Genomic DNA, 27,738 nt, shown 5'->3' with positions numbered 1-27,738 from the left:
ATACCCTCCCTATGGCTGCACCACACGGAGGATGCACTCGCTATTTGACAGAATGGCCACGACATGTTTTTAGCACACTTAAATAATCAAAACCCTAAAATAAAATTTACTTTAGAAATTGAAAACCATTGTTTACAAGTTGGAGTGCTTAAGGGTCAAAGCTGCATAACTAAGAGGAGACCTCCACATAGCCTTTAAAGGAATGCGGAGAACCAACCAGGGCTTCTGACCTAATATCCAATCCTCACCTTCTCGTAGTGCACCCTGTTGGGTATCTACTTGGATACTGAATGAACGAGGATGGGCTGGCAATTTGGGATTTAGCCGACCAAATTGTATTCTTATTGGTGTTAAACCAAAATAAAAAATGATGGTACAACATGACAAAATTTCATGCCGGCTGGGGCGTCGACCTGTTAAACAAGGCCCCCGTTATTTTTGCCAGGAAACCAGGGCGAACAGTGAAAAGTTAGCTACTGGAACAAATCTGAAAATACACCCCAGCTCAACATCAGAGTTAAAGATCAGTACTATCAATATAAGAAGCCTGAATTACAAAGAAATGGAGCTAGCTGAGGAATTAGATAAGTACCAGATCGACATTATAGGGGTGACTGAAACAAAAAAGACAAAAACTGGTGAGATCTTTCTGAGCAATAAATACAAAATGTTATATTCAGGCAATGACAATCAAGGAAAAGAAGGGGGTAGCCATAGTATTCAATAAAAATACCAGTCAGTCTCAAGTAGAGTAATGTGGACGAATATGAGAATGGGGAACTGGACAATGAGACTTATTTGTGCCTATGGTCCCACAGAAGGTTCTACTAAGGTAGAAGTGGAGGAATTTTTTGAGGCTTTAGAAAAAGCAACTGACACAATGAAAAAGGAAAAGTTGGTCCTTGTTGGGGGATCTAAATAGCAGAGTAGGAAATGATTGTTAAACATACAAAAATATTTTGGGGAAATTTGGAGAAAAGAGCAAAGCTAATAATAATGGCAATTATCTGTTGGATTTCTGCTCAGGACATGGACTGGTTATTACTAACACTGTGTTCCAACATAAAACTGTGCACAAATTCACATGGAGAGAAGAGGCAAGGAATAAGAAAAGTCTCATTGACTATGTTATTGTGCATAGTAATGTTTTCTCCCTGGTGCAGGACCAGAGTGTACAGAGGATTTGAAATTGGAAGTGATCACTATTTAGTCTTGAGCAGGATAAAACTGAATTTCATATTGAAAAGAATGACATGCAAGAAAGTTTTAAAGCGAATAAAAGTTGAGCAGCTCTCAGATGTGAACTGTAGACTAACATACACAAAGATTATTGAAGAAAAAATGAAAGAGTTTGAGAACAGCAATCAAACCTTGGAGATACAGTGACAAGCCTTGAAGAAAACCCTGATTGATTCAGCTAGAGAGGCATGTGGTGAAGTTGTCTACAAGGATAGAAAATTCAGTACTCCATGGTGGACACAGAAAGTTAAAGAGGCAGTGAAGGAAATGAAGAAAGCATATCAAACGTTCCTGTCAAATAAGTCAGCTTGTGCTCTTAGAGAATACAGAGACAAATGCAAGAATGCTAAACACTGTATAAAACTATCTAAACAAAAGTCATGGGAGGACTTTGTCAAGAACATAGAAGATAAATATCAAGAAGGTAGCAAAATATTCTGGAGGTTGTTGAAGAAGCTTAGGAATGGAGGAAATAGTGCTGTAAAAGGAGTTAGAGATGATAAAGGTGATATGAAAAAGGGAGAAAAAGATATCCTTGAAGTATGGAGTAATTACTTTGAAAAACTGCTAAATGAAACAAGCAGTGATGACAGCACAGTGATAAAAAACAGTGACCAGGCATGCAGTCAGGAATACATATCCATACTTGAAGTAGAAAAAGCCATCAAAGGCTTGAAATGTGGAAAGACAGCAGGAGTAGATGATATTCGACCAGAAATGCTGAAGTATGGTGGTATAAAAGTCTTACAGTGGCTGCACTGCATAGTTCAGAAAGCCTGGACAGAGAGACGAATTCCTGATGATTCGAGTAGAGCTCTCATAGTACCAATATATAAAAAGGGAAATAAAACTGAATGTGAGAATTACAGGAGGTATTTCCCTACTGAGTGTTCCTTGCAAGATCTACGCAAGTATACTTGAGAAACGGTTGAGAAGAATAGTGGAAGAAAAGCTTGGTGAAGAACATGCTGGATTCAGGCCAAATAGAGGTTGTCAGGATCAGATCCTCACTGTACGACAAATAGTCGAGAAAGTATGGAATATAACAAAGATATTTATTTAAGTTTTGTCGATTTGGAAAAGGCATATGACAAGGCACCGAGAGAGAGAGAGAGAAGCCATTCAGTACGCTACAGTTATATGGTGTCAATGGAGCATTATATCAAGCAATACTTAGTCTTTATTTGAGTTGTAAGTCAGCAGTTAGAGTTGAAGGAAGTACAGGAAAATGTTAAATGTTAAATCTGGTGTGAGACAAGGATGTACATTATCACCTCTGTTATTCATTATCTACATGGATCACATTATGAAGGAAAGTGGTATTAAACATGATATCAAAATTGGAGATGTTAATGTCAGCTCTTTGCTTTATGCGGATGATGTTATACTTCTAAATAAATCTGCTACAAGTCTGCAAGATTCTCTGACTAAATTGAATAAATGTTGTAATAGATATGGCATGAAGGTCAGTGATAAAAAGACAAAGACAATGAAAATAGGCAGAATCATTGAAAATGTTAACTGTGTTGTGAATGGAGAATCTGTGGAACAAGTAAAACATTTCAGCTACTTAGGCACGATTTTTAGTGAAGATGGTAAATTAAATATGGAAATAGACAACAGAATCAGCAATGCTGGTATGGTGGGAAGTCAATTGAATAAATTCATATGGAATAAGAGAGAAATTAGTCAGAACACTAAATTAGCTGTATACAAGACAGTGTTCAAACCAGTTTTAACTTATGGATCTGAGAGCTGGGTCAGAAGTAAAACACTTGACCAAAGACTAGAGACCGCAGATGAGTCCTGAGAAAGATTAGAGGCATGAACAGATGGCATCAATGGCAATATCATATTAAAAAATGAGGATATTAGGAAAGAACTTGACATTGTCAGCATCCAGGAATGCGTTAGCAGAGCTAATCTCTTGTGATATGGTCACTTAAACAGAATGGGCAAAGAAAGATTAGCAAAACAAGTGTTCTCTGCCAGGTTGGCAGCAAAACGACCCAGAGTAAGACCAAGATATAGGTGGATTGATATGGTACAAAGTGCCTTAGATGATAGAAATATAAGATCTGATAATGTTGGAGTCTTGACGAGTAACTGATTTGGAGGAAAATTGTAGATAGGAAGTTAGTAATGATGTAATTTTTTTCATGCAGTATTATCATATCCTGTACACCCCTTGAGGGTACATGGCAGGAATTTGATGATGATGATGTTTGCAAGTTATGGTAATCTGTCTTAGACTATCTATAGAAAACTCATGTACTAACAAATATCAGAACATCAATTCCCCCTCCTGCATAATAAAGACAGCACACAGGAGCAGAGCCACCTGCTGAAATGACAACATATTACAAAAAAATTATTACAATACATTTTCAATTATTTTGCAATAATGGCTACAATCTTAAAAAAAAATTGATTAAACCTTGCCCCTAATAGAAAACAAATAAATTAATCAATCAACTCGCTATTGTAAAACACCATTAATTCGAAACATCCCAAGTAGCACACTCAGAATTTAATATTGTGTGTGTGTGGGGGGGGGGGGGGGGGGAGTAGACAATTTGAGAATACAATTACGCATCGATTACGACTTATGACTGAACATCTGCAAGGATCACTAATTCATAAGTAGCATAGAAATAGAAGACACGACACAACATAAATAAAAAATAATAATTTTAATTAGGAAAAGATTTCTGAAAAATTTTCTAATGTTTTTTTTCCTTTTTCTTTGGGAAGGCCAGGGATGGGTGCACCACTGATCCCAACCATAACCTAATAGCTATAATACTATTCCATAGGAAATTCACTATAGTAATTTTGATTTTGATTTGAGTTTTATGGTGTTCAGACATGAGAGGTCATACTGTGCCAGGATACAGGATACAGCAGTATATGGTAAATGGTTTAATAAGACAATGACAAACATTCATGCCCTTGGTGGGATCTGAACACACAGCCTCTAGGCTGGAGAGCAGATACGCTAACTACCTGACCAGCCCACTATAGCAAAAACTATCCAATATAACAAACTATTCCTGTAGTATTCATTGCTACAGTGAGAGCTGACTGTAGTTGGGGGAAGAAGAAAAAAAAAAAAAATTAAACAGTAAATGAAATGCCTATAAACCAATATTAAAACTGGTTTTCCTTATCCATTCATCAAAAGATGAAGTTCATTCATATCAGTACCTGGGGTATATAAGATACATTGAAACAGAGAATACCAAAATGATACCATTATGAACCAACACAGACAAAATGGATTAAATTAGCTAGACCATGTGTTCAGCATTTCATGCATAAACACACTGTTACACTAAAAAAGACTATTTCAAGGAAACAAACTATTCTAGGAATCTGCCTCTACTCTATAGAACACTCCCAATCTTTAAAGAGATGGATGTAAACATCTGGGAGATGGTTTAAATCAACAAAAAAACTGGCCCAGGGAATGTACTCAAACTATTTGAAGCCAAACTAATGTCTTATTCAAACTGCTTTATCTTGTTATCATTATTCTTGAAAATGTCTTAGTATAGTATACTGGATTAAAATATTCAAAGTCGTTTAGTTAATAAACATTTTAAATACTAAGGTGTACAACTAAAAGGGTGATCCTCCAAATATAGCACTTACTACGACAAAGTTACCTTTCTTCCTATCATTATCAGCAGAACAAACTGGAAATAGCTATTATTACATACATATTTGTGAGTTTTATATGACTAAGGTAAAAGAAACAAACAAAGAAAAAAAATGGACTCCTCTAATTTTTAAGAGTAATCCTAGTTCCATCCAACTCTCGACTTCATCTGGCAAAAATATATACACAAGAAACATTAGAAATAGAGTATCATTAAAGACTACAGAAATTATTCTGAACCTGTTGCACACTACTAACCACCTGCCTTCTTTTCAACAGAAAAGAGTAACTGAATAATAGTGATAAGTTTAAGCTGAGGTTTATATTCAGGTGGTCAGGACTGAGTATATTTCATTGATTCAAATATCTTTTTTTTTTTCAGTCTTATAAGTGTAAGATCTCCAATGTATCGCCCACTTTACTATGTGTCTAGCAAACTGGTTGTAATTTGTATTTGTAGAATTCAGTAGAGACTGGACAGAGCTAATGCCCCTGATCTCCCATATGTGATGTCCCTAATATACTCTACTGCAATCACACTAATGGTAAAAAATACCTAGATATTTCAGGCCACCATGTTTGGTTTTACCAAACGAAGCAAGTATTGTAGATTGGTTGGTGGGATGAACACAGATCATATTTTGTACTACTTGAGAATTTTTGCTAACTTGGTTATGATGGAGCTGATTTATGAAACATTCTCTTATTTTACAATTATCAATTTCATGGCAAGTTAGTGAATAGAACATATGTCTGCTAACAGATCTTTAGTCGCAGCCATTCTTCTAGAATGCAGCCAAAAGAAATTTGAGTTCATTTGAGGAGGTGATGGAAAAGATTCAGAGATGAATGACCAAGCTGGTGACAGATATGTGGAATGCTCCCTATGAGGATAGACTGAGGATGTGTGGATTGCAGAGTTGAGCTATTAGGCAGAGGAGAGAGGATATGATAGAGACTTACCAAAGGAATACTATAAGATTGACACAGAAGAAATTTTTCAATACATGGGAAGTAGGGGAAAACAAGAGCGATGAGTCACACTTGAAAGCTGTCTAAGAGTGTGGTAAGTAAGGGTGTGGACTAGGTTTTCTTTTCTTGGAGATTAGTGAATGAGTGGAATGGATTGCCAGGTGGTTCTGAGTGCCCCAACAGCAAATATGTTTAATGAGATATATGATAGGCATTGTATTTAATTGATAGAGTAGGTCTCCAACAATGAGTCTTTCATAAATGCCCATATAAATAATAAACACAATTTCAATTAGACTTTTTGAAAACTGACATAAACATCATTATGTTGTTTTTTAAATTTTTCCTCTCAGCTGCAAAGTTGAGAGGAAAGAGCATAAAAAGATATCAGAGATGACATAAAAATTATCTGGAATAATTATATTAAAACAGTCAGACATATGACAGAGCTAATAGAAAATATCCAGAAGGAATGAAGTTACGAATACATTTCAATAATAATAAATAATTAAAAAAAAACTATCTAAACCCATTTTTACTTTTGTGTTGGGCTCAATGGACTATCATAGTCAAATAACTTGGCTTCTTAGAAACCTACTGTTGTTTACAATAGGACAATTAATCCTATCTGCAATGTCTACTATGCCAGTAAATTAGAAGTATTCTGAAAAATTTGCACATTTGAAGGTGAAGAACACAAGTTTCCAAAAGAATAAGCTCTGCAACTTCCATATGAGACTGGCTATTTCATCTTCACTTGCAAAGCTCTCAAAAATGTTCTTTACATCCTGGGATTTGAACCCAAGTCTTTCCAACCTAAGAGCATCATCAATACTGACTAAGCTACAGAGATGAAAAAAAGCTGTCAGTTGTAAGTAAATAGATGAACTAGATTATACCAACATCATGCTTTTCAAGGATTTAGGCCACAGTGTCCTGTTTTGGTCTTAGAATTCATCGTTGAATCTCGAGAGGACGTTCTGGTTTTCTTTTTCCATTAAGAAAAAGAACTAGATTATATTTGAGCAGAAATTTGACTAGAAAAGTTTACGATGGATACATTACAAAATTCAGACATCCATGTCAGAAGGTCAAATTCCGACTGACTGGAAAATTCCTAGCAATCATCTATTAAAAAAGAGAAAATAAAACTAAATGCAAGAATTACAGAATTTCACTACTGATTATTCTTTTGGTTGGTCAAAATTTTGATTTTGACCAACCAGGGTTGATTTAGGTAATGTCCAATTGTGGTGCACCCTGTTAGGTATCTAAGTGGATGCTGACCAAATGAGGATGGACTGGCAATTTGGAATTTAGCTGATCAAATTGTATTCTTACTAGCTTAAACAGTACAACATGACAGGATTTCATGCCAGCTGGGACACTGCCCAGTTAAACAATGACCCATTGTTTTCATCAAGAAACTAGGGCAAACAGTGCAAAGTAAGCTACTGGAACAAATCCCAGAACACATCAGCACAGTTCAAGATTGGTGCTATCAATGTAAGAAGCATCAATGAAAAAGAAATGGAACTAGAAGAAGTATTGAATAAGTACCAGATCGACATAATAGGCATGATTGAAACAAAGAAGACAAAAACAGGTGGGATCTTTCTGAGTAACAAATACAAAATGTTATATTCATGAAATAACAAATCAGAGAAAAGAAGGAGTAGCTATAATATTCAACACTAAATACGGGGATAATCTTGAATGAACAAATATAAGAATGGGGAATTGGATAATGAGAGTTGTTTGTACCAACAGAAGGCACTACTAAAAAAGAAATGGGGGAATTTTTCAAGGCAATAGAGAAGGCAGTAACAAAGAAAAAATTTGTCCTTGTTGGAGATTTACAGCAGAGCAGGAAATGATTACCAAATATATAGAAATGCTTTGAGAAAATTTGGAGAAAAGAGCAAAGCTAATAATAATGGTAAGTACTTCCTGAATTTCTGTTCAGGACATGGACTAGTTATTACTAACAGTCTTTTCCATAATAAAAAATATGCCCAAATTCACATGGAGAGAAGATGCCAGAAATAAGTCTCATTTACTATGTTATTGTTGATAGTAATGTTTTCCCACTAGTTCAGGACACAAGAGTATATATAGAAGATCTGAAATTGGAAGTGATCACAATTTAGTTTTGAGCAGAAAACAATTAAATTTCAGATTTGAAAAGAAGTGTACAAAAGCTTTAAAACAAATCAAAGTCGTGCAGTTTCAAAAGTGAACTGTAGACTAAAATATATAAACATCATTGAAGAAAAAATGAAAGAATTTGAAACACGAACCAAACTTTGCAGATTGTGGAAAGAAAACCTAAAGAGAACATTGATTCAGCCACAGTGTCGTGAGGTTGTCTGTAAGGATGGGAAAAAAATAAAATAAAAACAGTACTCTGTGGTGCTCAGGAAGTTAAAGAAGCAGAGAAGGAAAAGAAGAAGAAGAAGGCATATCAAAAGTCCCTGGCAAGTAAGTCATTTTGTGCTCTTAGAGAATACAGAGAAACATGAAAGAAAACAAAGCACTGTATAAAACTAGCTAAACAAAAGTCATGGGAAGACATTTGAAAGAATACAGAAAATAAATATCAGGAAAATGACAAAATATTCAGGAGGCTATTAAAAAGCTTAGAAATGGAGGAAAGAATACTGTAAAAGGAATCAGGGATGATAAAGGAGACTTGAAAACTAAACATATTCTATAGGTGTCTGGAGTAATCATTTTCACAAGATTGCTAAAGGATATAAGCAATGACAGCACAGCAGTAGAAAACACTCAACATGAATGCAGTCAGGAACACATATCCATAATTGAAGTAGGAAAAGGCATCGACAACCTGAAATGTGAAAAGGCAGTTGGAATACATGATATTCAACCAGAAATACTTAAATATGGAGGTATGAAATTCATAAAAACTATGGATACAACTACCATGTTAGAGTAAAACTTCAATTTAACATAAACCAAAATAAAAACGATATTTCAACCTTCTTATCAAGGTCATCATCGGGAGTATGCACATATATACAAAGAAACAAACTGCGCTACAATCCACATGGTATACTAAAGTTACATTGATCTGTTCGACTGTTAAAACTATTGGCCTGACCTCTGGTGAAAAAAATTCACTACATCAATGCTGGAGTCCTGTTATTATTATCATCATCTATTTGGTTACAAAAATAAATTATGCTAGAGAGCAATATAAGTATACATACAAATTAAAACAAAACAGTATGGATGTAGCCAATAAAAGCTGAAATAATTGCTTAGAGTCCTAAAGTCTGGGTTTGCTGGAAAACTTGAACTAAGTAGGCTGAATGTGTGCCATCCAAATTCTTGGGATTTTTATGCCACAATTATCAAGATTAGAATGATTAATCAAAATTTTACAGGCTTCTTCAAGTTTCCATTCATACTAAGTTTTTGTATGACGTAAAGAACATGTTTCTGCATAGCCACGTGATCCTGTCCATGATCTTATATCTTCAAAACCATGTCCTTCATTTTTTACCTTTTGATCCTTTCACCCGTATTTTTTCCTTTTAAAACTGTTAGTATCCTCTGCCCTGATGAACCTCAGTACATGTCCTGCCAATCTCATCTTTCTCTGGATCATTTCCTGTAATAAAGATCCGTATTCTCATTCTCTGTAGGACATCTGTATTTGTCATGTAATCTGTCCATGAGATTTTCAAAGCTCTCCTATAGCACCACATTTCAAAGGCCATTATCTGTTGTCTTACTCTCTTCTTGAATACCCAGGTCTCACTTCCATATGTGAAAATTGTCCACACTAATGTTCTTATCATTCTTTTCTTTGTCTTGATACCCACAGAACTTCTGAGCAGATCTTTATTTTTCCAGAAGGCATCTTTTGCTATGGCTCTTCTTATTTTTATTTCTTTATCTTGCTTTCCATCTGAGGTAAAGCAGTTGATAAATATTTGTATTCTGTTGTATGTTCAATTTCCATATTGTTTATGAATATTTCTGAAAAAGGAAAGCCACAAGGAGAGAACTGGAAGGACATGGTGCTGCACCCTCTCACTGAGGAAGCTAATTGAAGAAGAAAGAACATGTATCCAATCGATTTGGTGTAGGGTATTAAGAGCATGATCATAGTTCGCTTACGAAAAATACACCTCTCTGACGTTTCAAGTCCCTTGGTACTGAACGAGTTTTTGCTCTCTTAAAGTTTTTGCCTGGTCTCTGAGGAGAACCAACCAGTTCAAAACAGCTGTCAGGCCAGTGAAACCTTATGAAAATGGACTAATAGAAAGCGAATATATGTACAAAATTTGAGGGGAGGTAGAGAACATCAAAATCAACCATATTCACATAGGAAAACATGACCGGAAATTCCTTCCGAAAGTGATAGGTGGCGCTGTTCGCCAGCGCTCCAGGTGAGCAATTGGGGCTTCCTCATTCAAGCTTTCGATGTCATATGAAGAACATGCAGCGTTTTACAAACGCTGAGATGGCAGACATGCACCAACTACTATTGAACTGTTCAGTTACGCCTAATAGTTTTTTACACTACTTACTGTAGTATTTCTGTATCTTTGTGTCCCTCTTAGTACCTTCTGGTGGGGTTTCCAGTCATGTTTTCCTATGTTAATATTGGTTGATTTTGACGTTCTCTACCTCCCCTCAAAGTTTGTATATGGAATTTTGAACCACCCTGTATAGAAGCTTGAGTGGTGCCTGTTTTCTAAGTAGTCCACACTAAAGCAACTCCTGAATGCCAGAGAGAGTATTCCCATAAGCTCTCTGGTCAACTTATTTTTTTTACGAAATCTTCATAGTTTCTACATTCAGCTTTGAAATAATGCTGGATCTAATATCCACTTTACTTATATAATTCACATTGCTGAACTGAAGCCTTTTGGCTCTTTATTTTAGTAAAATCTTATTTCTCCCTTTTTGTTTTGAAGGATACATAGTTTTTTCTTAAATATACCTGAGGTCTCTTTCAGCTTTTTGTGTAGATTAAAACTGTCATGCTTTTCTTGTAGAAATTCTATTTCTTTACATTTTTCATTCATCCACATTTCTTTTGCTTCTTTGATCTTGTCTTTAATAATTTTCTGAACCTCTTTATATTTTGTTCGACTATGATTTTTATATGATCTGCATTGTTCCATGAGAGAGAATTTCATCAGTTATCTAATCTTTCTTTTTTGCTTCTCTATCAGAACAAAGTATTGACACATTTCTCTACGAAGACAGATTTTAATTTGTCCCATGATTCCTCAACCCTCATGACGTCGTCATTCTTGATAAGTGCTATTGCTCGATTCTGATCTTGACTCAGTTTTTTCTCATCTCTGGGTTTTTTAGATCAAACCTTTTTTTGTTGATGTTTCTTACATACAGCTTTCAGTCTAAGTTTTAACTCTGTCACCAGTAGATTATGATCAGAAGCAATATCCACACCAGGATAAGTTTTTGTGCTCTTCATGAAACTTCAAAATTGTTAATTAATTAGCAAGTAATCAATTTGGTTAATATCATGTTTCTTTGTATTTTTCATTACTTCTTTTAACTGATCATAAAATTCTTCGATCTCTGTATCATTCTTGTCAGCAGTATGGGCATAGACCTGTATAAGATTAATATCTTGACCTTTCAGATTTAATAATATCATCCAAACTGAGTTGGGGGATGAAAGTCAGTGACTTACTGGCATCTTTGTTTAATATTATTCCAACTCCATTTTGATGACTGTTTTCACTACTTCCAGAGTGGTACATTGTCATGTCATTAATTTGAGTTTTGCCTAAACCTGGCCGCTTAAATTCACCCATTTCTAAAATCCCAATTGCAAGTATTTTCATTTCCTGGATAGTGTTTCTTAGTTTACCTGCTTCCTACAGGGTTCTGACATTCCAGGTTCCTAGTTTTAGCAGACACCATTTTGGGCCTGGAGATTCTTCACACTCCTGTCCCATTTAAGGGATGACAGGAACTTGGGGCCATTTGTGTGGATTATGGTGGTTAGTCTGGAGAGAAAAGAGCAATAGTTTCTCCATTTGCTTTCTCTTCTCCAGTATTAGGGATGAACACAATAAACTGTATTGCCATCTACAATTTTCTAATCACAAGCTTTACCATTATCATGAGACTTCAACCTTGTATCAGTACTGACAAAGCTGCTTCCCTTTGTCAGAGGACTGAAGCCTTTAATTTTATTTGTAACCCTAGGTAGGAGTCCTAACCAGGTACTGACAGCAAGAGCCCAGGCTGAGCCCAGGTTGTTTATAGAGGTCTGCTCCTCTGAAGATTCTTTTGCACATTTCACCGTTTGATATGAATCCTCTTTTGCTGATTTGTCCGTACACTTCCCCCCAAGGAGATCTGTTGGCATCCTTGGAGGGAGTGTACCCTACAGAAGGTTCCTGAGAGCATGACAGGGAAGTGGACTTGCCTCACTTTTTTTTTTTATCCACCAGAGGTCAGGCCAATAGTTTTAATGGTTGACCAGATCAATGTAACTTGAGCATACATTGAAGACTGCAGTGCAGCATGATTCATTGTATACAGGTATCCCTTGCTTGATGCAGGATTTGATTAATATGGCAAAATTAATTGCGACAATCCCTTTATATATGCGGCAAGAGTTTTAATTAATGTGCCTTTAAATTTACCAAAATTCCACCAAATACGACATCGTTGCTACAACCCATAAACATGGCCATCATTGCAACTTTCAAAGCCTATTTCCTTAAAAAGACATTCTCAAAGGCAGTAGAAACAACAACAGGGGAAATACAAATAGGCTCCAAGAATTTTGGAAAAATTTTAACATTAAACATGCAATTGAAAACATTCATGATTCGTGGGAGCAAGTATCTTCTAGCTGCATGAGAGCTGTTTGGAAAAACCTTTTGCAGAATGTGCTAATGACTTAAGTGGTTTTCAAAATCCTGTGAACAATGTGGTTGAAGAAATCGTTGCAATTGGTGAAGACCTTGGTTTTGATGCGGAATAAAGAATTATTGGATTCGATCTTCTTGAATTGAACAACAAGTGCATATGAAGAGACAACAAACAAATGGAATGTGAAGATGAAGTTCCAAAGGAGAGAACTGGATGGAACATTTCACAGATTAGAATTGCTTAAGCAGCAAGTAATATGGATCCAGATATTAATCGAAGAATGTTTGTCAAGGTCTAGAGAGTCATTTTGCTTGTTATCATAGAATTTAATTCCACTTCTAAATGCTGATAGGAAAAAAACTAAAACTGTTCAAACGATTCCTGATAACTTTTTTTGATAAAAAATTGCAGCCGTAACTAATGTAGATACCAGCATTCATTTTTTATTTTTCCTAAAAGAGTACCATATAAAATGAATTAATACAGTAATCGATCATGGATGAGTTGTAATTTTTACTATTGATTATTATATTTGATTAATGCAATAACACAATGATTAATTAATCGCATTAATCAAGGGATATCTGTATATGTGTATACTCCAGATGATGACCTTAATGTGAAGGTCAAAACAGAGTTTTTATTTTGGTTTATATTAAACCGAAGTTTTACACTAACATGGTAGTTGTTTCCATAATTCAGAAGGTTGTTGGAAGTTTTTCCAATAAGTTATACTATAAATTAAAGATACCAAGAAATTATATACTTGGTTTAATTCAAGTGTAAGCAAACAAAGTTTGCACCTGAAGTATTTTCAAGACTGGAGCAACTCATATATAGAAAGTGATGACTTCACATCACTTGTCTTAGTATCCCATAATGCAAGGCACATATCCTTATGGATATGTATAATGCTATGCGTTAGGGGAAAGGTCACTACCCAGACCAGTTTTGACCTTTACTGAGGTCTCATCAGTGGAAGCCAGACTCAGAGGTGATACTAAGGTTGAAGTAATGCTGAAGTCATAATTTCTTATACGAGTAGCCAAAACGTTTCTTATTAAATTATTAAAATACTCTGGATTAGAGATAGCTGCTAGAAGTTTTTCCACTTGGTTATACTATAAATTAAAGATACCAAGAAATTATATACTTGGTTTAATCCTTTATCCAAGTGTAAGCAAACAAAGTTTGTAACTGAAGTATTTTCAGAGCCTGGTCAGAGCGTCAAATTCCAGATGATTGGAAAAGAGCACTCATAGTCATAACTTATTTTAACACTACTAACAACACCAAACTACTTTATATAAAAGATGTTTATTAACTGACTTCTATTTTGCTGGATTTCAAACCAGCAAAGAAATGGTGTAGGAATTGTGGTGTGTGGCAGAATGAAGGGCGAAGTACTCGAAGTGGGTAGAAGGAACAACAGGATCGTGCGAATGAAATTGGGTCTTGGAGAAGAGCGGGTGGTCGTATTATGTGTATATGCCCCGCAAGTTGGCTGTACAGCAGAGGAGAAAGTTGAGTTCTGGAACATATTCTGCAACACCTCAAGGGCTCACTTTAGTGAGTACGGGCATGGCAAACCCGAGGTACCAGATGCTGGACCATGCCTTACTTCATGTAATATACATCTGTTATATTATTCTGTAGACTGGTCCCTCCCCTTCTTTCTTTGCTTCTTTCTCCTCTCCTTGCTCCTTCCCCCTGATGCTATTAGAGTATTTGAGGGCTAGGGGTGAATCTTTCCTATCGTGCTAAGTCATTTCATCTTATGCAGCCACCAAAGGAGGCAAGCTAGCCTCAATAGGTGCCAGTCCCAAGCCCAGATAAATGGTGAGGGTTGATGTCAGGAAGGGCATCCGGTCGTAAAACTTCACTGCCAGCTCTAGCTAAGTCAAAGAGAAAATGATATAAGGACTAGGGCGTACCCCTTAAGCGACATGCAGCCACATTGCCCTACAGCTGCGAGAAGTGGACGAGGGCTACTGCATCAAGGGTGAGTGCGGTTAAAGAAGTGAGCCCAGCAGGTGGAAAAGAAGTTGCGAGTGGGAACACTGAATGTTGGAAGCATGACTGGAAGGGGAAGAGAGGTGGCAGACATGATGAGGAAGTTGGACATTTTATGTGTGCAGGAGACAAGGTGGAAGGGGAGAAAGGCAAAGAAACTGGGAGATGGATATAAATTGTTCTACTCTGGAGCAAATAACGAGAGAAGAAATGGTGTATAAATTGTGGTGTGTGGCAGAATGAAGGGCGAAGTACTGGAAGTGGGTAGAAGGAATGACAGGATCATGCGAATGAAATTGGGTCTTGGAGAAGAGCGGGTGGTCGTATTATGTGTATATGCCCCGCAAGTTGGCTGTACAGCAGAGGAGAAAGATGAGTTCTGGAATGTGTTAGATGAAGAAATGAGGGAAACGGAAAAAAACGAGATGGTAATTGTTGGCAGGGACTTGAACGGACACATAGGGAAACAGAATAGAGACTATGAAAGGGTGCATGGTGGCCACGGAGTGAGGATGATGAACCAGGAAGGAGAGAGGGTTGTGGACTTTGCAGTAGCGTTTGATCTGGCAATTGTGAACTAGTTTTTCTACAAGAGGGAAGAACATTTGATAACATTTAGGAGTGGTAACAACAGTTCACAAATTGACTACATTTTGATTAGAAGAAAACTTAAGGTTGTGACAAATTGTAAAGTAATTCCAACAGATCAAGTGGCACAGAAACACCAACTGCTGTGTGCAGACTTTAAAATAAGATCGAAGATAAGAACCTCTGGAAGCCATGGGATGAAGACAATTAAGTGGTTTCGCTTAAAAGAAGAGAGTGTGAGGAATCGTTTTAGGGAGAGGATATTAGAGAGGATTTCGGATGGACTGGAAAGTGTACAAGATTGGTGGAAACATAATTCAAAAGTAATCCTGAGCTGTGCAATCGAGGTGCTTGGTGAGACATCTGGAAAGATTAGAGAGCAGAAGGAGGGTTGGTGGTGGAATAATAATGTACAAGTGGCAGTGACAGCTAAGAGGAAGGCAAAGCAGAAGTGGGATGAGCCAAGAGTGGAAGAGAATAGAGAGGTGTACAGAGAGAGAAAGCAAGAAGCCAAGAGAGTTGTGGCACAGGCGAAGGCCATGGCATATCAAGATCTGTATGATCAATTAGAAAACAAAGGAAGGACAGAGAAAAATTTACCAACTAGTGAAATGTAGAAATAAAGCAGCAAAGAACATCTTACATGTGAGGCAGATCAAAGATGCTGAAGGAAGAGTATTATGGAGGGATGTGGACATAAGAAACAGATGGAGAATATACTTTGAGGGACTTTTGAATGAGGAAAATGCAAGGACTCACAGAGAAGATGGGCAGCCTTCTGAGGGGGATAAAGAATGGAAAATTGGTGGGCCCTGACAGGATTCCAGTGGAGGCATGGAAGGCACTGGGGGAAGAGAGAATTGACCTGCTGTGGGACCTGTTCATGAAAGCTTGCCAACAGGAAAATATACCTGAGGAATGGAGGGAGAGTACTCTTGTCCCCATCTACAAGAGTAAAGGGGATGCACAAGACTGTAAAAATTAGAGAGGAATAAAGTTGATGTCCCACACAATGAAAATCCTAGAAAGGGTTCTTTGATGGAAGATTGAGGAAGGAGGTGGAGATTGCAAAGGAACAAATTGGCTTCATGCCTGGTAGATCAACAACAGATGCTATCTTTGGGTTACGGCACATGATGGAAAAGTTTCGAGAGAAACAACGGGAGCTACATCTGGCATTTATTGATCTGGAGAAAGCATACAATAGAGTGCCAAGGCAAGAAGTCTGGAGGTGTCTGAGGGAGAAGAAGGTTCTGGAGAAATATGTCAGGTGGTGTGGGAGATGTACAGAAATGTGAAGACAAGTGTTCAGACATGTCTGGGACAGACAGAAAGTTTTCATGTAACAGGTGGCTTGCATCAAAGGTCAGCATTAAGTCCGTTTCTGTTTAACATTGTGATGGAAGTGGTGACGGAGGAGGTGAGAGAAGATGCGCCTTGGACAATGTTGTACGCAGATGACATCTTGCTGTGTGCAGATTCAAGAGAAGAAGGGGCAACTAAACAGGAAAGACAGAGAAAAGTACTAGAAGAGAGAGAGGTATGAGACTGAGCAGAAGTAAGACAGTATATGTGTTGCACAGTGGGCAGCAGCTAGGAGACAGATCTGGAGCTGGAAGGAAATGTCATCAGGAAGGTGAGGGACTTTAGATATTTGGGGTGCTTAAGGGTCAAAGCTGTATAACTGAGAGGAGACCTCCACATAGCCTTTAAAAGAATGCGGAGAACCGACCAGGGCTTCTGACCTAATGTCCAATCCTCACCTTCTCGTGGTGCACCCTGTTGGGTATCTACTTGGATACTGAACGGATGAGGATGGGCTGGCAATTTGGGATTTAGCCAACCAAATTGTATTCTTAGTGGTTAAACCAAAATATAGAATGATGGTACAACATGACAAAATTTCATGCCGGCTGGGGCGTCGCCCGGTTAAACAAGGCCCCCGTTGTTTTCGCCAAGGAACCAGGGCGAACAGCGAAAAGTCAGCTACTGGAACAAATCTGAAAATAAACCCCAACTCAACATCACCAGAGTTAAAGATCGGTACAATCAACATAAGAAGCCTGAATGGCAAAGAAATGGAGCTAGCTGAGGAATTAGATAAGTACCAGATCGATATAATAGGGGTGACTGAAACAAAAAAGACCAAAACTGGTGAGATCTTTCTGAGCAATAAATACAAAATGTTATATTCAGGCAATGACAATCAAGGAAAAGAAGGAGTAGCCATAGTATTCAACACAAAATACGAGGCTAATCTTCTTGAATGGCAGTCAGTCTCAAGTAGAGTAATGTGGGCAAATATGAGAATGGGGAACTGGACAATGAGACTTATTTGTACCTATGGTCCCACAGAAGGTTCTACTAAGGTAGAAGTGGAGGAATTTTTTGAGGCTTTAGAAAAAGCAACTGACACAATGAAAAACGAAAAGTTGGTCCTTGTTGGGGATCTAAATAGCAGAGTAGGAAATGATTGTGAGACATACAAAAATATTTTGGGAAAATTTGGAGAAAAGAGCAAAGCTAATAATAATGGCAAATATCTGTTGGATTTCTGCTCAGGACATGGACTGGTTATTACTAACACCATGTTCCAACATAAAAATGTGCACAAATTCACATGGAGAGAAGAGGTTAGGAATAAGAAAAGTCTCATTGACTATGTTATTGTTGATAGTGATGTTTTCTCCCTGGTGCAGGACACCAGAGTGTACAGAGGATTTGAAATTGGAAGTGATCACTATTTAGTCTTGAGCAGGATAAAATTGAATTTCATATTGAAAAGAATAACATGTAAGAAAGTTTTAAAGCGAATAAAAGTTGAGCAGCTCTCAGATGTGAGCTGTAGACTAAAATACACAAAGATTATTGAAGGAAAAATGAAAGAGTTTGAGAACAGGAATCAAACCTTGGAGATTCAGTGGCAAACTCTGAAGAAAACATTGATTCTGCCAGAGAGGCATGTGGTGAGGTTGTTTGTAAGGATAAAAAAATCAGAACTCCTTGGTGGACACAGGAGGTTAAAGAGGCAGTGAAGGAAAAGAAGAAAGCATACCAAAAGTTCCTGTCAAATAAGTCAGCTTGTGCTCTTAGAGAATATAGAGACAAATGCAAGAATGCTAAACACTGTGTAAAACTAGCTAAACAAAAGTCATGGGAGGACTTTGGCAAGAATATAGAAAATAAATATCAAGAAGGTGGCAAAATATTCTGGAGGTTGTTGAAGAAGCTTAAGAATGGAGGAAAGAGTGCTATAAAAGGAATTAGAGATGATAAAGGTGACATGAAAATGGGAGAAAAAGATATCCTTGAAGTATGGAGTAATTACTTTGAAAAACTGCTAAATGAAACAAGCAGTGATAACAGCACAGTGGTAAAAAACACTGACCAGGCATGCAGTCAGGAATACATATCCATACTTGAAGTAGAAAAAGCCATCGAAGGCCTGAAATGTGAAAGGCAGCAGGAGTAGATGATATTCGACCAGAAATGCTGAAGTATGATGGTATAAGAGTCTTACAGTGGCTGCACTGCATAGTTCAGAAAGCCTGGACAGAGGGACGAATTCCCGATGATTGGAGTAGAGCTCTCATAGTACCCATATATAAAAAGAGAAATAAAACTGAATGTGAGAATTACAGGAGGTATTTCCCTACTTAGTGTTCCTGGCAAGATCTATGCAAGTATACTTGAGAAACGGTTGAGAAGAATTGTGGAAGAAAAGCTTGGTGAAGAACAAGCTGGATTCAGGCCAAATAGAGGCTGTCAGGATCAGATCTTCACTTTACGACAAATAGTCGAGAAAGCATGGGAATATAACAAAGATCTGTATTTTGTCGATCTGGAAAAGGCATATGACAAGGTGCCAAGAGAGAAGCTATTCAATACGCTGCAGTTATATGGTGTCAATGGGACATTTTATCAAGCAATACTTAGTCTTTATTTGAGTTGTAAGTCAGCAATTAGAATTGAAGGAAGTACAGGAAGATGGTTTAATGTTAAATCTGGTGTGAGACAAGGATGTACATTATCCCCTCTGTTATTCATTATCTATATGGATCACATTATGAAGGAAAGTGGTATTAAACATGATATCAAAATTGGAGATGTTAATGTCAGCTCTTTGCTTTATGCGGATGATGTTATACTTCTAAATAAATCCGCTACAAGTCTGCAAGATTCTCTGACTAAATTGAATAGCTCTTGTAATAGATATGGTATGAAGGTCAGCAATAAAAAGACAAAGACAATGAAAATAGGCAGAATCATTGAAAATGTCAACTGTGTTGTGAATGGAGAACCTGTGGAACAAGTAAAACATTTCAGCTATTTAGGCACGATTTTTACTGAAGATGGTAAATTAAATATAGAAATAGACAACAGAATCAGCAAAGCTGGTATGGTGGGAAGTCAATTGAATAAATTCATATGGAATAAGAGAGAAATTAGTCTGAACACTAAATTAGCTGTATACAAGACAGTGTTCAAACCAGTTTTAACTTATGGATCTGAGAGCTGGGTCAGAAGTAAAACACTTGACCAAAGACTAGAGACTGCAGATATGAGAGTCCTGAGAAAGATTATAGGCGTGAACAGATGGCATCAATGGCAGTATCATATTAAAAACGAGGATATTAGGAAAGAACTTGACATTGTCAGCATCCAGGAATGCATTAGCAGAGCTAATCTCAGGTGGTATGGTCACTTAAACAGAATGGGCGAGGAAAGATTAGCAAAACAAGTGTTCTCTGCCAGGTTGGCAGGAAAACGACCGAGAGGAAGACCAAGATATAGGTGGATTGATACGGTACAAAGTGCTTTAGACGATGGAAATATAAGATCTGATAATATTGGAGTGTTGACAAGTAACAGACTGATTTGGAGTAAAATTGTAGATAGGAAATTAATAATGATGCAATTTTTTTCATGTAGTACTATCATATCCTGTACACCCCTTGAGGGTACATGGCAGGAATTTGATGATGATGATGAGGTTCAACAGTGGAAGAAGATGGAGGAGCTGAGAAGGAAGTGGAATGAAGAATACAAGCGGGTTGGAGGAACTGGAGAGAGAGATGGCTGGAGTGTTATGCGATAAGAGGGTGCCAATCAATCTGAAAGGCAAAATCTGTAGGACAGTACTGAGGCCAGCTATGACGTGTACTATAGAAACTGTGGCCCTGAGGAAAAATAACATCAGCAGGATGGAAGTAGCAGAGATGAGAATGCTTAGGTGAATGTGTGGTGTGACCAGAAAGGATCGTCTGAGAAATGACTATGTAAGGGGAACAGTGAAAGTTACGAACTTAGGAGCGAAGATACAAGACGCAAGGTTGAGATGGTTTGGTCATGTGATGAGGAGGGAGGATCAATATGTGGGAAGAAGAGTCATGCAGATGGATGTGCAAGGAAGGAGGAAGTGTGGGAGGCCAAAGAAGAGATGGAGGGAGCTGGTAGAAGAGGACTTATGGATGAAGAACTTGGATGTGGTGACAGCCCAAGACAGGAGGATGTGGAGGAGACTCATCATCAACAGTGACCCACTTAAGTGGGAGAAGCTGCAAAAGAAGGTTTCAAACCAGCACCTTCAGACACAGAGCAGCACATTATAGTTTACACACAACGAGTAAGTGAAACAACTCAATTAATGCAACCATGCTTGTTCATGTTAGGAGAATTCTTCATAGCCATGGCTGACTCTAAAAATAATCTTTGTGACCTGTAACAATTTCTAAATAGCACATTGGTTTTCTTCCATCTAATCCTGTTTGAAAGGATGTCCAAAGCATGGTCTACAAGTCCTGACTTGCCATAATAATGATACAGAATGTATTTTTTATGTTCTCCAAGGCAGATGTTAACAGATCTTCCTTTCTGCCCATAGTAGGCCAAGTCAGTCAACAAGGAACTTCATACACTCCAAGAGATGCTAGAGGATGGAGTTTATCCTTAGAAGAGCAGATCAGAGTTGCTAATTTAACATGCAGTTTGAATGTGATGCAAAAGCTATGTTTTATTAGTACTTTGGTTATCTTTTCTGATGTATCTCTGATATAAGGAATAGTGATTTTTTTTTCTTGTGTATTAGAGGAGGGAGAAGTAATAGGACTATGTTATGGAGCCATCACATCACATCAACAAAGCATAACCACACTAGGGGCATGTATGTAGCTGCGATAAGTATTTTGTTTTCAAAGTGTTTCATGTAAAAGGTTTCTAGAGTTTGCCAAAACTAACCATTATATTTAAATTTTTAAGGATATGATTTTTAACTAATGATTTGAAATGGACTGAATAGTTGCTAGTGGTGGGGGACACCTTTTTAGAGTCAGCATGCCTATGAAGAGAATTCTCCTAACCTGAACAAGTATGGTTGCATTAATTTTCCAAAAATTTGGGAGACTGTCATTTTAAGATCAATTCCTAGATAGCTGTAATACTTTTTTTTTTTTATAACATTAGAGGGTGCCAAATTAGGACTTTAGATCTTTTGTCTGTTACAATTCACTTACTCCTTGTCACGTATAAACTATAACATGCTGTTTTATGCTCTGAAGATGCTAGTTTGAAATCCAGTGAAATATAAGCTACTTAATAAACTTTTTTATTTTTAAAAAGTTTTTTTAGTGTTATTAATATATTAAAATAAGTTATGAATAATGTTCAACACCTAAGCTTGTCTATTAGATTAAGCTCTTATAGTATCCATCTATAAAAAGAGAAATAAAACTGACTGAGAATTATAGAAGTACTTCCCTTCTGAGTGTTTCTAGTAAGATTTATACAAGTATACTTGAAAAATGACTAAAAAAATTTTGGAAGAGAAGCTTGATGAAGAACAAGCTGGATTCAGGCTAAATAAATGTTGTCAGGATCAGATGTTCATTTTAAGACAAATAGTTGAGAAATCTTGGTATTATAACCAAGATTTATATTTAAGTTTTACTTTTGCATTTTGTAGATCTGAAAAAGCCATGACAAAAGCTCTTCAAAATACTACAGTTATATGGTGTAAATAGGAACATTACATCAAGCAATACAAAGTTCTCTATTTAGCTGTAAGCCAGCAGTTAGAATTGAAGGAGGTACAGGAAGATGGTTTAATGTTAAATCAGGTGTATGACAAGAGTGCATATCATCTTCACTATTATTCTATATCATAATATGAAGTCTATGGGCAGGGATAGTCACATCTGGCATAAACAAAAGTACCACCTAACTGGGAAGAAATGTGCCAATCACCCTCCCCAAGTGCAGGTTGGCTGTTTATAACTATTTGCCTTCTCTCTTTGTTATTGGAGGTGACAAATTATATAGTTGACTGAAGTATTCAGGTTATTTTTGATTTTAAATGGTACAGACAGCACATATTTACAGGGTCAGTTTTATCATTAGGCGAACCTAGACAATCATCTAGGGGCACTAAGCTTCGGGGCACTGGATTTTACTACATAGTTTGGGAAAAAAATATATAGAGACAGTACATAGGAGCACCTAAATTTTCTTTGCCTAGGAGCATCAGATACTCTCGGACCAGCCCTGCATATTTAGTATACTATGAACCAAACATACATTAAGTAGAATTAATTTAGGCAGGTGACAAACTATGTGACAATATATGCTAACATAACATTTCAAAAGTTAAATGTTAATTCTAGATTTTCATTTTTATAATTTCACATTCTTCTAGTTTTCTTATGCCTCCCATTTTCATTTGTACTTTTTCATGTTTTTGTGTGCTTTACACAAAAACACAAAGGGTTAGCAAGAATGCATGATTCTTGCTAACCCTTTGTGTTCTGTTGTCAATGTATGATTTCCTGCTATTTCTTTTGTTCTGTTTCCCTACCATTTTTATTATTTACTGATCTCAGTTTATTTTTCTTTTTTCATTTTCTAGTTTTAATGCGAAAGGAAAATAAATTTATGGAGCACTTTCCACAGGATTGGGGTGGCTTCCCATAGTATCTCATCTAATTACAGTGGTGTTCACTATAGTGTTAATATGAATGTGCTAATGTGATTATGCTGTCTGAAATATGGATCAGAGAGAAAGATAAGCATGTTTACTTCTCCTGGGTACCTTATTTTTTAAACGTTTATTAGCTTAAATAACAAAGTCAAAATATGTGAATAAAACAAATTATTTCTGGTCCGTGCGGTTAGCCGAGTGGCTATGCACTTCGAAACCACATGCTTGGGAAAGGAGTGTCCCGAGTTCCATTCCCGTCGATGTGAGGAGCTTAAGGATCTTTCTCAGACATAGCCAAGTTAGACAGTCTTGGGCATGGACTGCAGGGTTTTTCTCCCCAGTTTATCTGGGGTTTTTCCTCGTGCAAGCAGGCAAACTGGCCCCATGAATACACACTGGGAGACATAGGACTAGCCACCTAATCCTCGGGACAGGTACGGCTTAGAAGGGCTAAAGATAGCTCCGTAACAGGCCACTAGGCCTAATACCTGAAGGAAGAAGACAAATCATTTCCCTATAATGAAACTCATGAAAGAAAAGGATGATATTTCTACAGAAAACAAAGAGAGCAGCAAATAACTGATTAACAAAATATTACAATTAAATCTGGAGCCTTGAACCCCATTATTCCTCACATGCCCAAATGAATGTCACAGCTTATACAGAGGTAATTTCCAATCTTACTCCACCAAAAATTGCTAAGAAATAGATAATATTGAGGGAGAAAAAAAAATGGACAGCTGAAAGCTTAAAAAACTAAGAAATACAAGTTTGCAAAGAACAAAATTAAAAAAGGCAATGCGTGCTTTCGGTGTTAAAGTACATTTGCAAACTGCACAATGTAAATGAATCCAATATGTTTGGATTCACTTCTGAGTAAGCAGCATGAGCAAAAATAAATAATTAACTTGCAAGCAGTAATGTAAACCCCCATAGCTCAATGTCCTTTTGTTGGAAAGACCTTGGTTCAAATCCTGTTTAGGATACAAAGAACCTTTACAGGACTTCATCTGAAGGTGAGTTGGCCATCTCATATGAAGACATGAAGATTTTTTTCTAGCAAAAACTCTGGCTTTTCATCCAACAAAGCAAGCAAACTTAAAGAACACATGCAACACACACAGAGAGAAAACTACAGGAATAAAGATTAACCCACCCTCTTCTATCACTGGTTTTGAAATCCTGTATGGTACAGAGTGTGTATGCATAATTGCAAAACAAAATACAATAAGCAATAATGATATTACCATTAATATCATTAATTATATTAATAATGATATATTATTTAATGATGAAATATATAAATATATATAATGATAAAATATATTATCTAAATAACAAATACAATCATGACAAGCTGAAGATTTCTTCACGAAGTGACATATATTCTACTTACTTCATTATAAAAGAAATGAATGGTGTGGGTATTCAGTTTTAAGGATAAAGTCTTTAAGAAAGATATGTAGTAGGCCATAACCTGAAAGTACAAAAAAAAATTATAAAAGAATATCTGGCATCATACTGTGCATAAATGGCATCCTATTTTCAAATGTAAATTATAATTCGTAACAATTAATCCCCTGATAATTACTCTATTCCCCCTCATCTCAAAATAATTCTGTAATCGTCTCCAAGAAAACAATCTAGTGACTAAGGAGCTTTCAAAAAAATAAACTCTGAAAATTGCAACCATCTATTTTGAGAAAACTATATTTCAATTATATCCACTTAAATACAAAAATGTAACTTGATATTAAAATGCTGAATCATTATGCATTACAATTAATGCCATGCATAATTATAATTAAAATGTTAGAAAAATATAACAATTTACTAAGAAATGCCTTATTTTCAGGTATTTACCTTATCAATTTTATCTTATTCCTACTTAAGTAATAAAGTAGCCAACTAAGTAGGTGAAAGAAAACTAGATTCAAACCATGATACAGTTTTCTGACATTTTAATTATAATGAGGAATGGCATTAACAGTGATAATCAGATGCAGTGAGAAAAAAAGAACATAAAGTAAAATATTGTTTCTACTAACAATTTAATAACAGTAGGGTGTTCATATGCCAAGTACTTTATTAACCTAATTTTCTTTGTAGTGAGTTAAAGTCAACAGCTTCACATCCAGAGAATGTTTTTTTTTTTATTAGTAATTTTTAAGTAATTTCTCTTCAAAACTTAAAATAAGTGAGTGATTTACAAATTCATCAATAGTCATATGACCAATAGACTGCATAAAAATTTCTCTTACATGTTTCCCAAGAGCTATATACAATTATAGACAAAATAACAAAGGGTCCATAATCATATCCGAATTTTACAATTAAGCTTCACAGATTTTTTTTGACACTTTTCCCTACCCTTTCAAAATGAAGCAAAATATACTTAGCAGAATCAACTAATAAATCTTTCACAAAATTAGATTTTTCATTATCAGAGAGGGGGTAGAGGTAGCAGTATATGATGATATGCATAGCTATAATACTCGCTACCTAAGCAGTCATATGATCAAGTGTGTAGAGCTGTGTAACATCTTCAGAAGTGACATCAGATGCAATCAACATGTTGCTATGCAGAAGACTAAGAATGAATGCACCACCATGTAGAACACTAGAAATCATTCCGTGACAAAATTGAAAACAAAAATTAATTTCAAAAGGGAAACAAGCAAAGTGAAAACCAGAAAAAATGCCAAACATTATACATATAAAGTAAATAATAAAACACAAGTAATCCTGATAATATGGAATGTTTTTTCATTCTTTTCATAAAGAGAAATTATATGATCTTCCCAAAAGCTTTGTAAATATCTATTTTTCTTTCTATTAAACTATTTTCTATGAAATAATAACTAAACTATGATAAATGCTTTCATTTCTCATAACAGTTCCATCTTCATTATTTGTAATCTACAAACCATTACTTTTGGCCAGAATATAATAAATATCATATATTATTAAAGGTTTTCTTTTCCTTGTTCCAAAAACCATGATCAATTATTCATTAAGTTTGAATAATTAGATGATATGCATCTATTATTCCTTATTTTTCCATAGTTAGAATTAAAAGTATTTTATTTCTAATTATGCTTTATATTTTTTACAATTTGCAAATTGTAGTAATAAAAACATAAAAATAAAACTGAAAACAATCAATGATTATTCTTACTGATGGACAGTGAAAACTAATAAGTTACACTGCATTCTATATATTCTTCTGTTACAATAATTGCTAACTTAGTCATCCACTTCACTTAACATCAAATTTCTGTAAATGTGCAACATGCTATTTCTCTTGGTATGGAAATATTAGCTGTTATTTCTTACACATTCTAATGAATACCAACTGAATGTACCATAGTGGGTATCGAGGCAAGCAGAAGCATTTCTGCTTATATACATGTCAGTTCAAAACTGACAACAAAGATTTCACTACTACAAAACTAATCCGAAAAAAGAAACCATATAATACACTACACAATTCACTTCAAATGAAGAAAACACCAAATCTGGAAAGGTACTGGTGTTGGCTGCAGCATTTGAAGTATTAGTTTTTTTCATGTTTAAGTGGTTTTTTTTTTTTTTTTTTGTGTTAAGATTGTGATTTGTTTGTTTCACTGATTTAAATGGTCAAATTAGCTCTCTGAAGGTCACCAGCCTCTTAAGGCCTGCTGTGAGGCTGGTGACCTTCGGAGAAGTGACTATTTAAAGTCAGTGAAAGAACAAATCACTACCACAACACAAACAAAAAAAATACCCAAAAAACATTAAAAAAGAAATAAAAATACCACAAATGCTGTAGCCAAGAAGAACCAAAACCATCTGGCCTCCAGGCCTTGAAGACTAAGATAAACCTGCCCATCCACCTGCTGTGCCCCTCCTAAAAAAACACCTATGCGCACATCACAGGAGTTGCCACCACACAATCCCCCCCCCCAATCTGAAACACCCCACCCACTCATTTCCATCTGGAAACACCCACCCACCATAGCTGCCATCTCCTACAACTCAGAAAACAGCCAAAAAATATATCCCCATGTGGGCAAACTGCTGGAAATGACGTCACAGGTGAGATCAACATGCCATGCCTGCACCCACCCATTTTGACCTGCCCACCCTGGTCTTCACCTCCACCAGTCTGTTTTCTCCAAAACACATCTTTGTCACCTCAAAAATCCATCCAACCTGCTGACACATCATAAAAACACTACTATACACTCCATACCTCACAAATCACTAGCACACATCCTCCTGACAATGCCACATTGATCATCAAAAATAAACTCCAATTCCTAATATAACACGAACATGCATAATAATACTAACAAACCATTCATCACAAACAAGAGTGCAATAAAAATAATATTACAACCAAGTAACTTCAAAAACC

General features: G+C 36.3%; 1 protein-coding gene across 3 annotated transcripts in view; it reads right to left on the bottom strand.

Moving 5' to 3' along the window:
• ema (C-type lectin domain containing ema) overlaps positions 1–27,738 on the bottom strand; it is a 335,572-nt gene that overhangs the window by 260,873 nt on the left and 46,961 nt on the right. For all 3 annotated transcript variants that reach the window (XM_090407474.1, XM_090407476.1, XM_090407475.1), the window contains exon 5: positions 24,736–24,816. In XM_090407474.1, coding sequence (XP_090263600.1) covers positions 24,736–24,816 — 81 coding nt within the window. The remainder of the gene's footprint in view (positions 1–24,735; positions 24,817–27,738) is intronic.

Source organism: Typopeltis vanoorti, chromosome 17 (genome assembly GCF_054136105.1).
Source record: "Typopeltis vanoorti isolate ZY-2024b chromosome 17, IOZ_Tvanoo_1.0, whole genome shotgun sequence".
Lineage (NCBI taxonomy): Eukaryota > Metazoa > Arthropoda > Arachnida > Uropygi > Thelyphonidae > Typopeltis > Typopeltis vanoorti.
The sequence above is the reverse complement of the archived record's forward strand: the minus strand, read 5'-3'. Positions and strand labels throughout refer to the sequence as shown.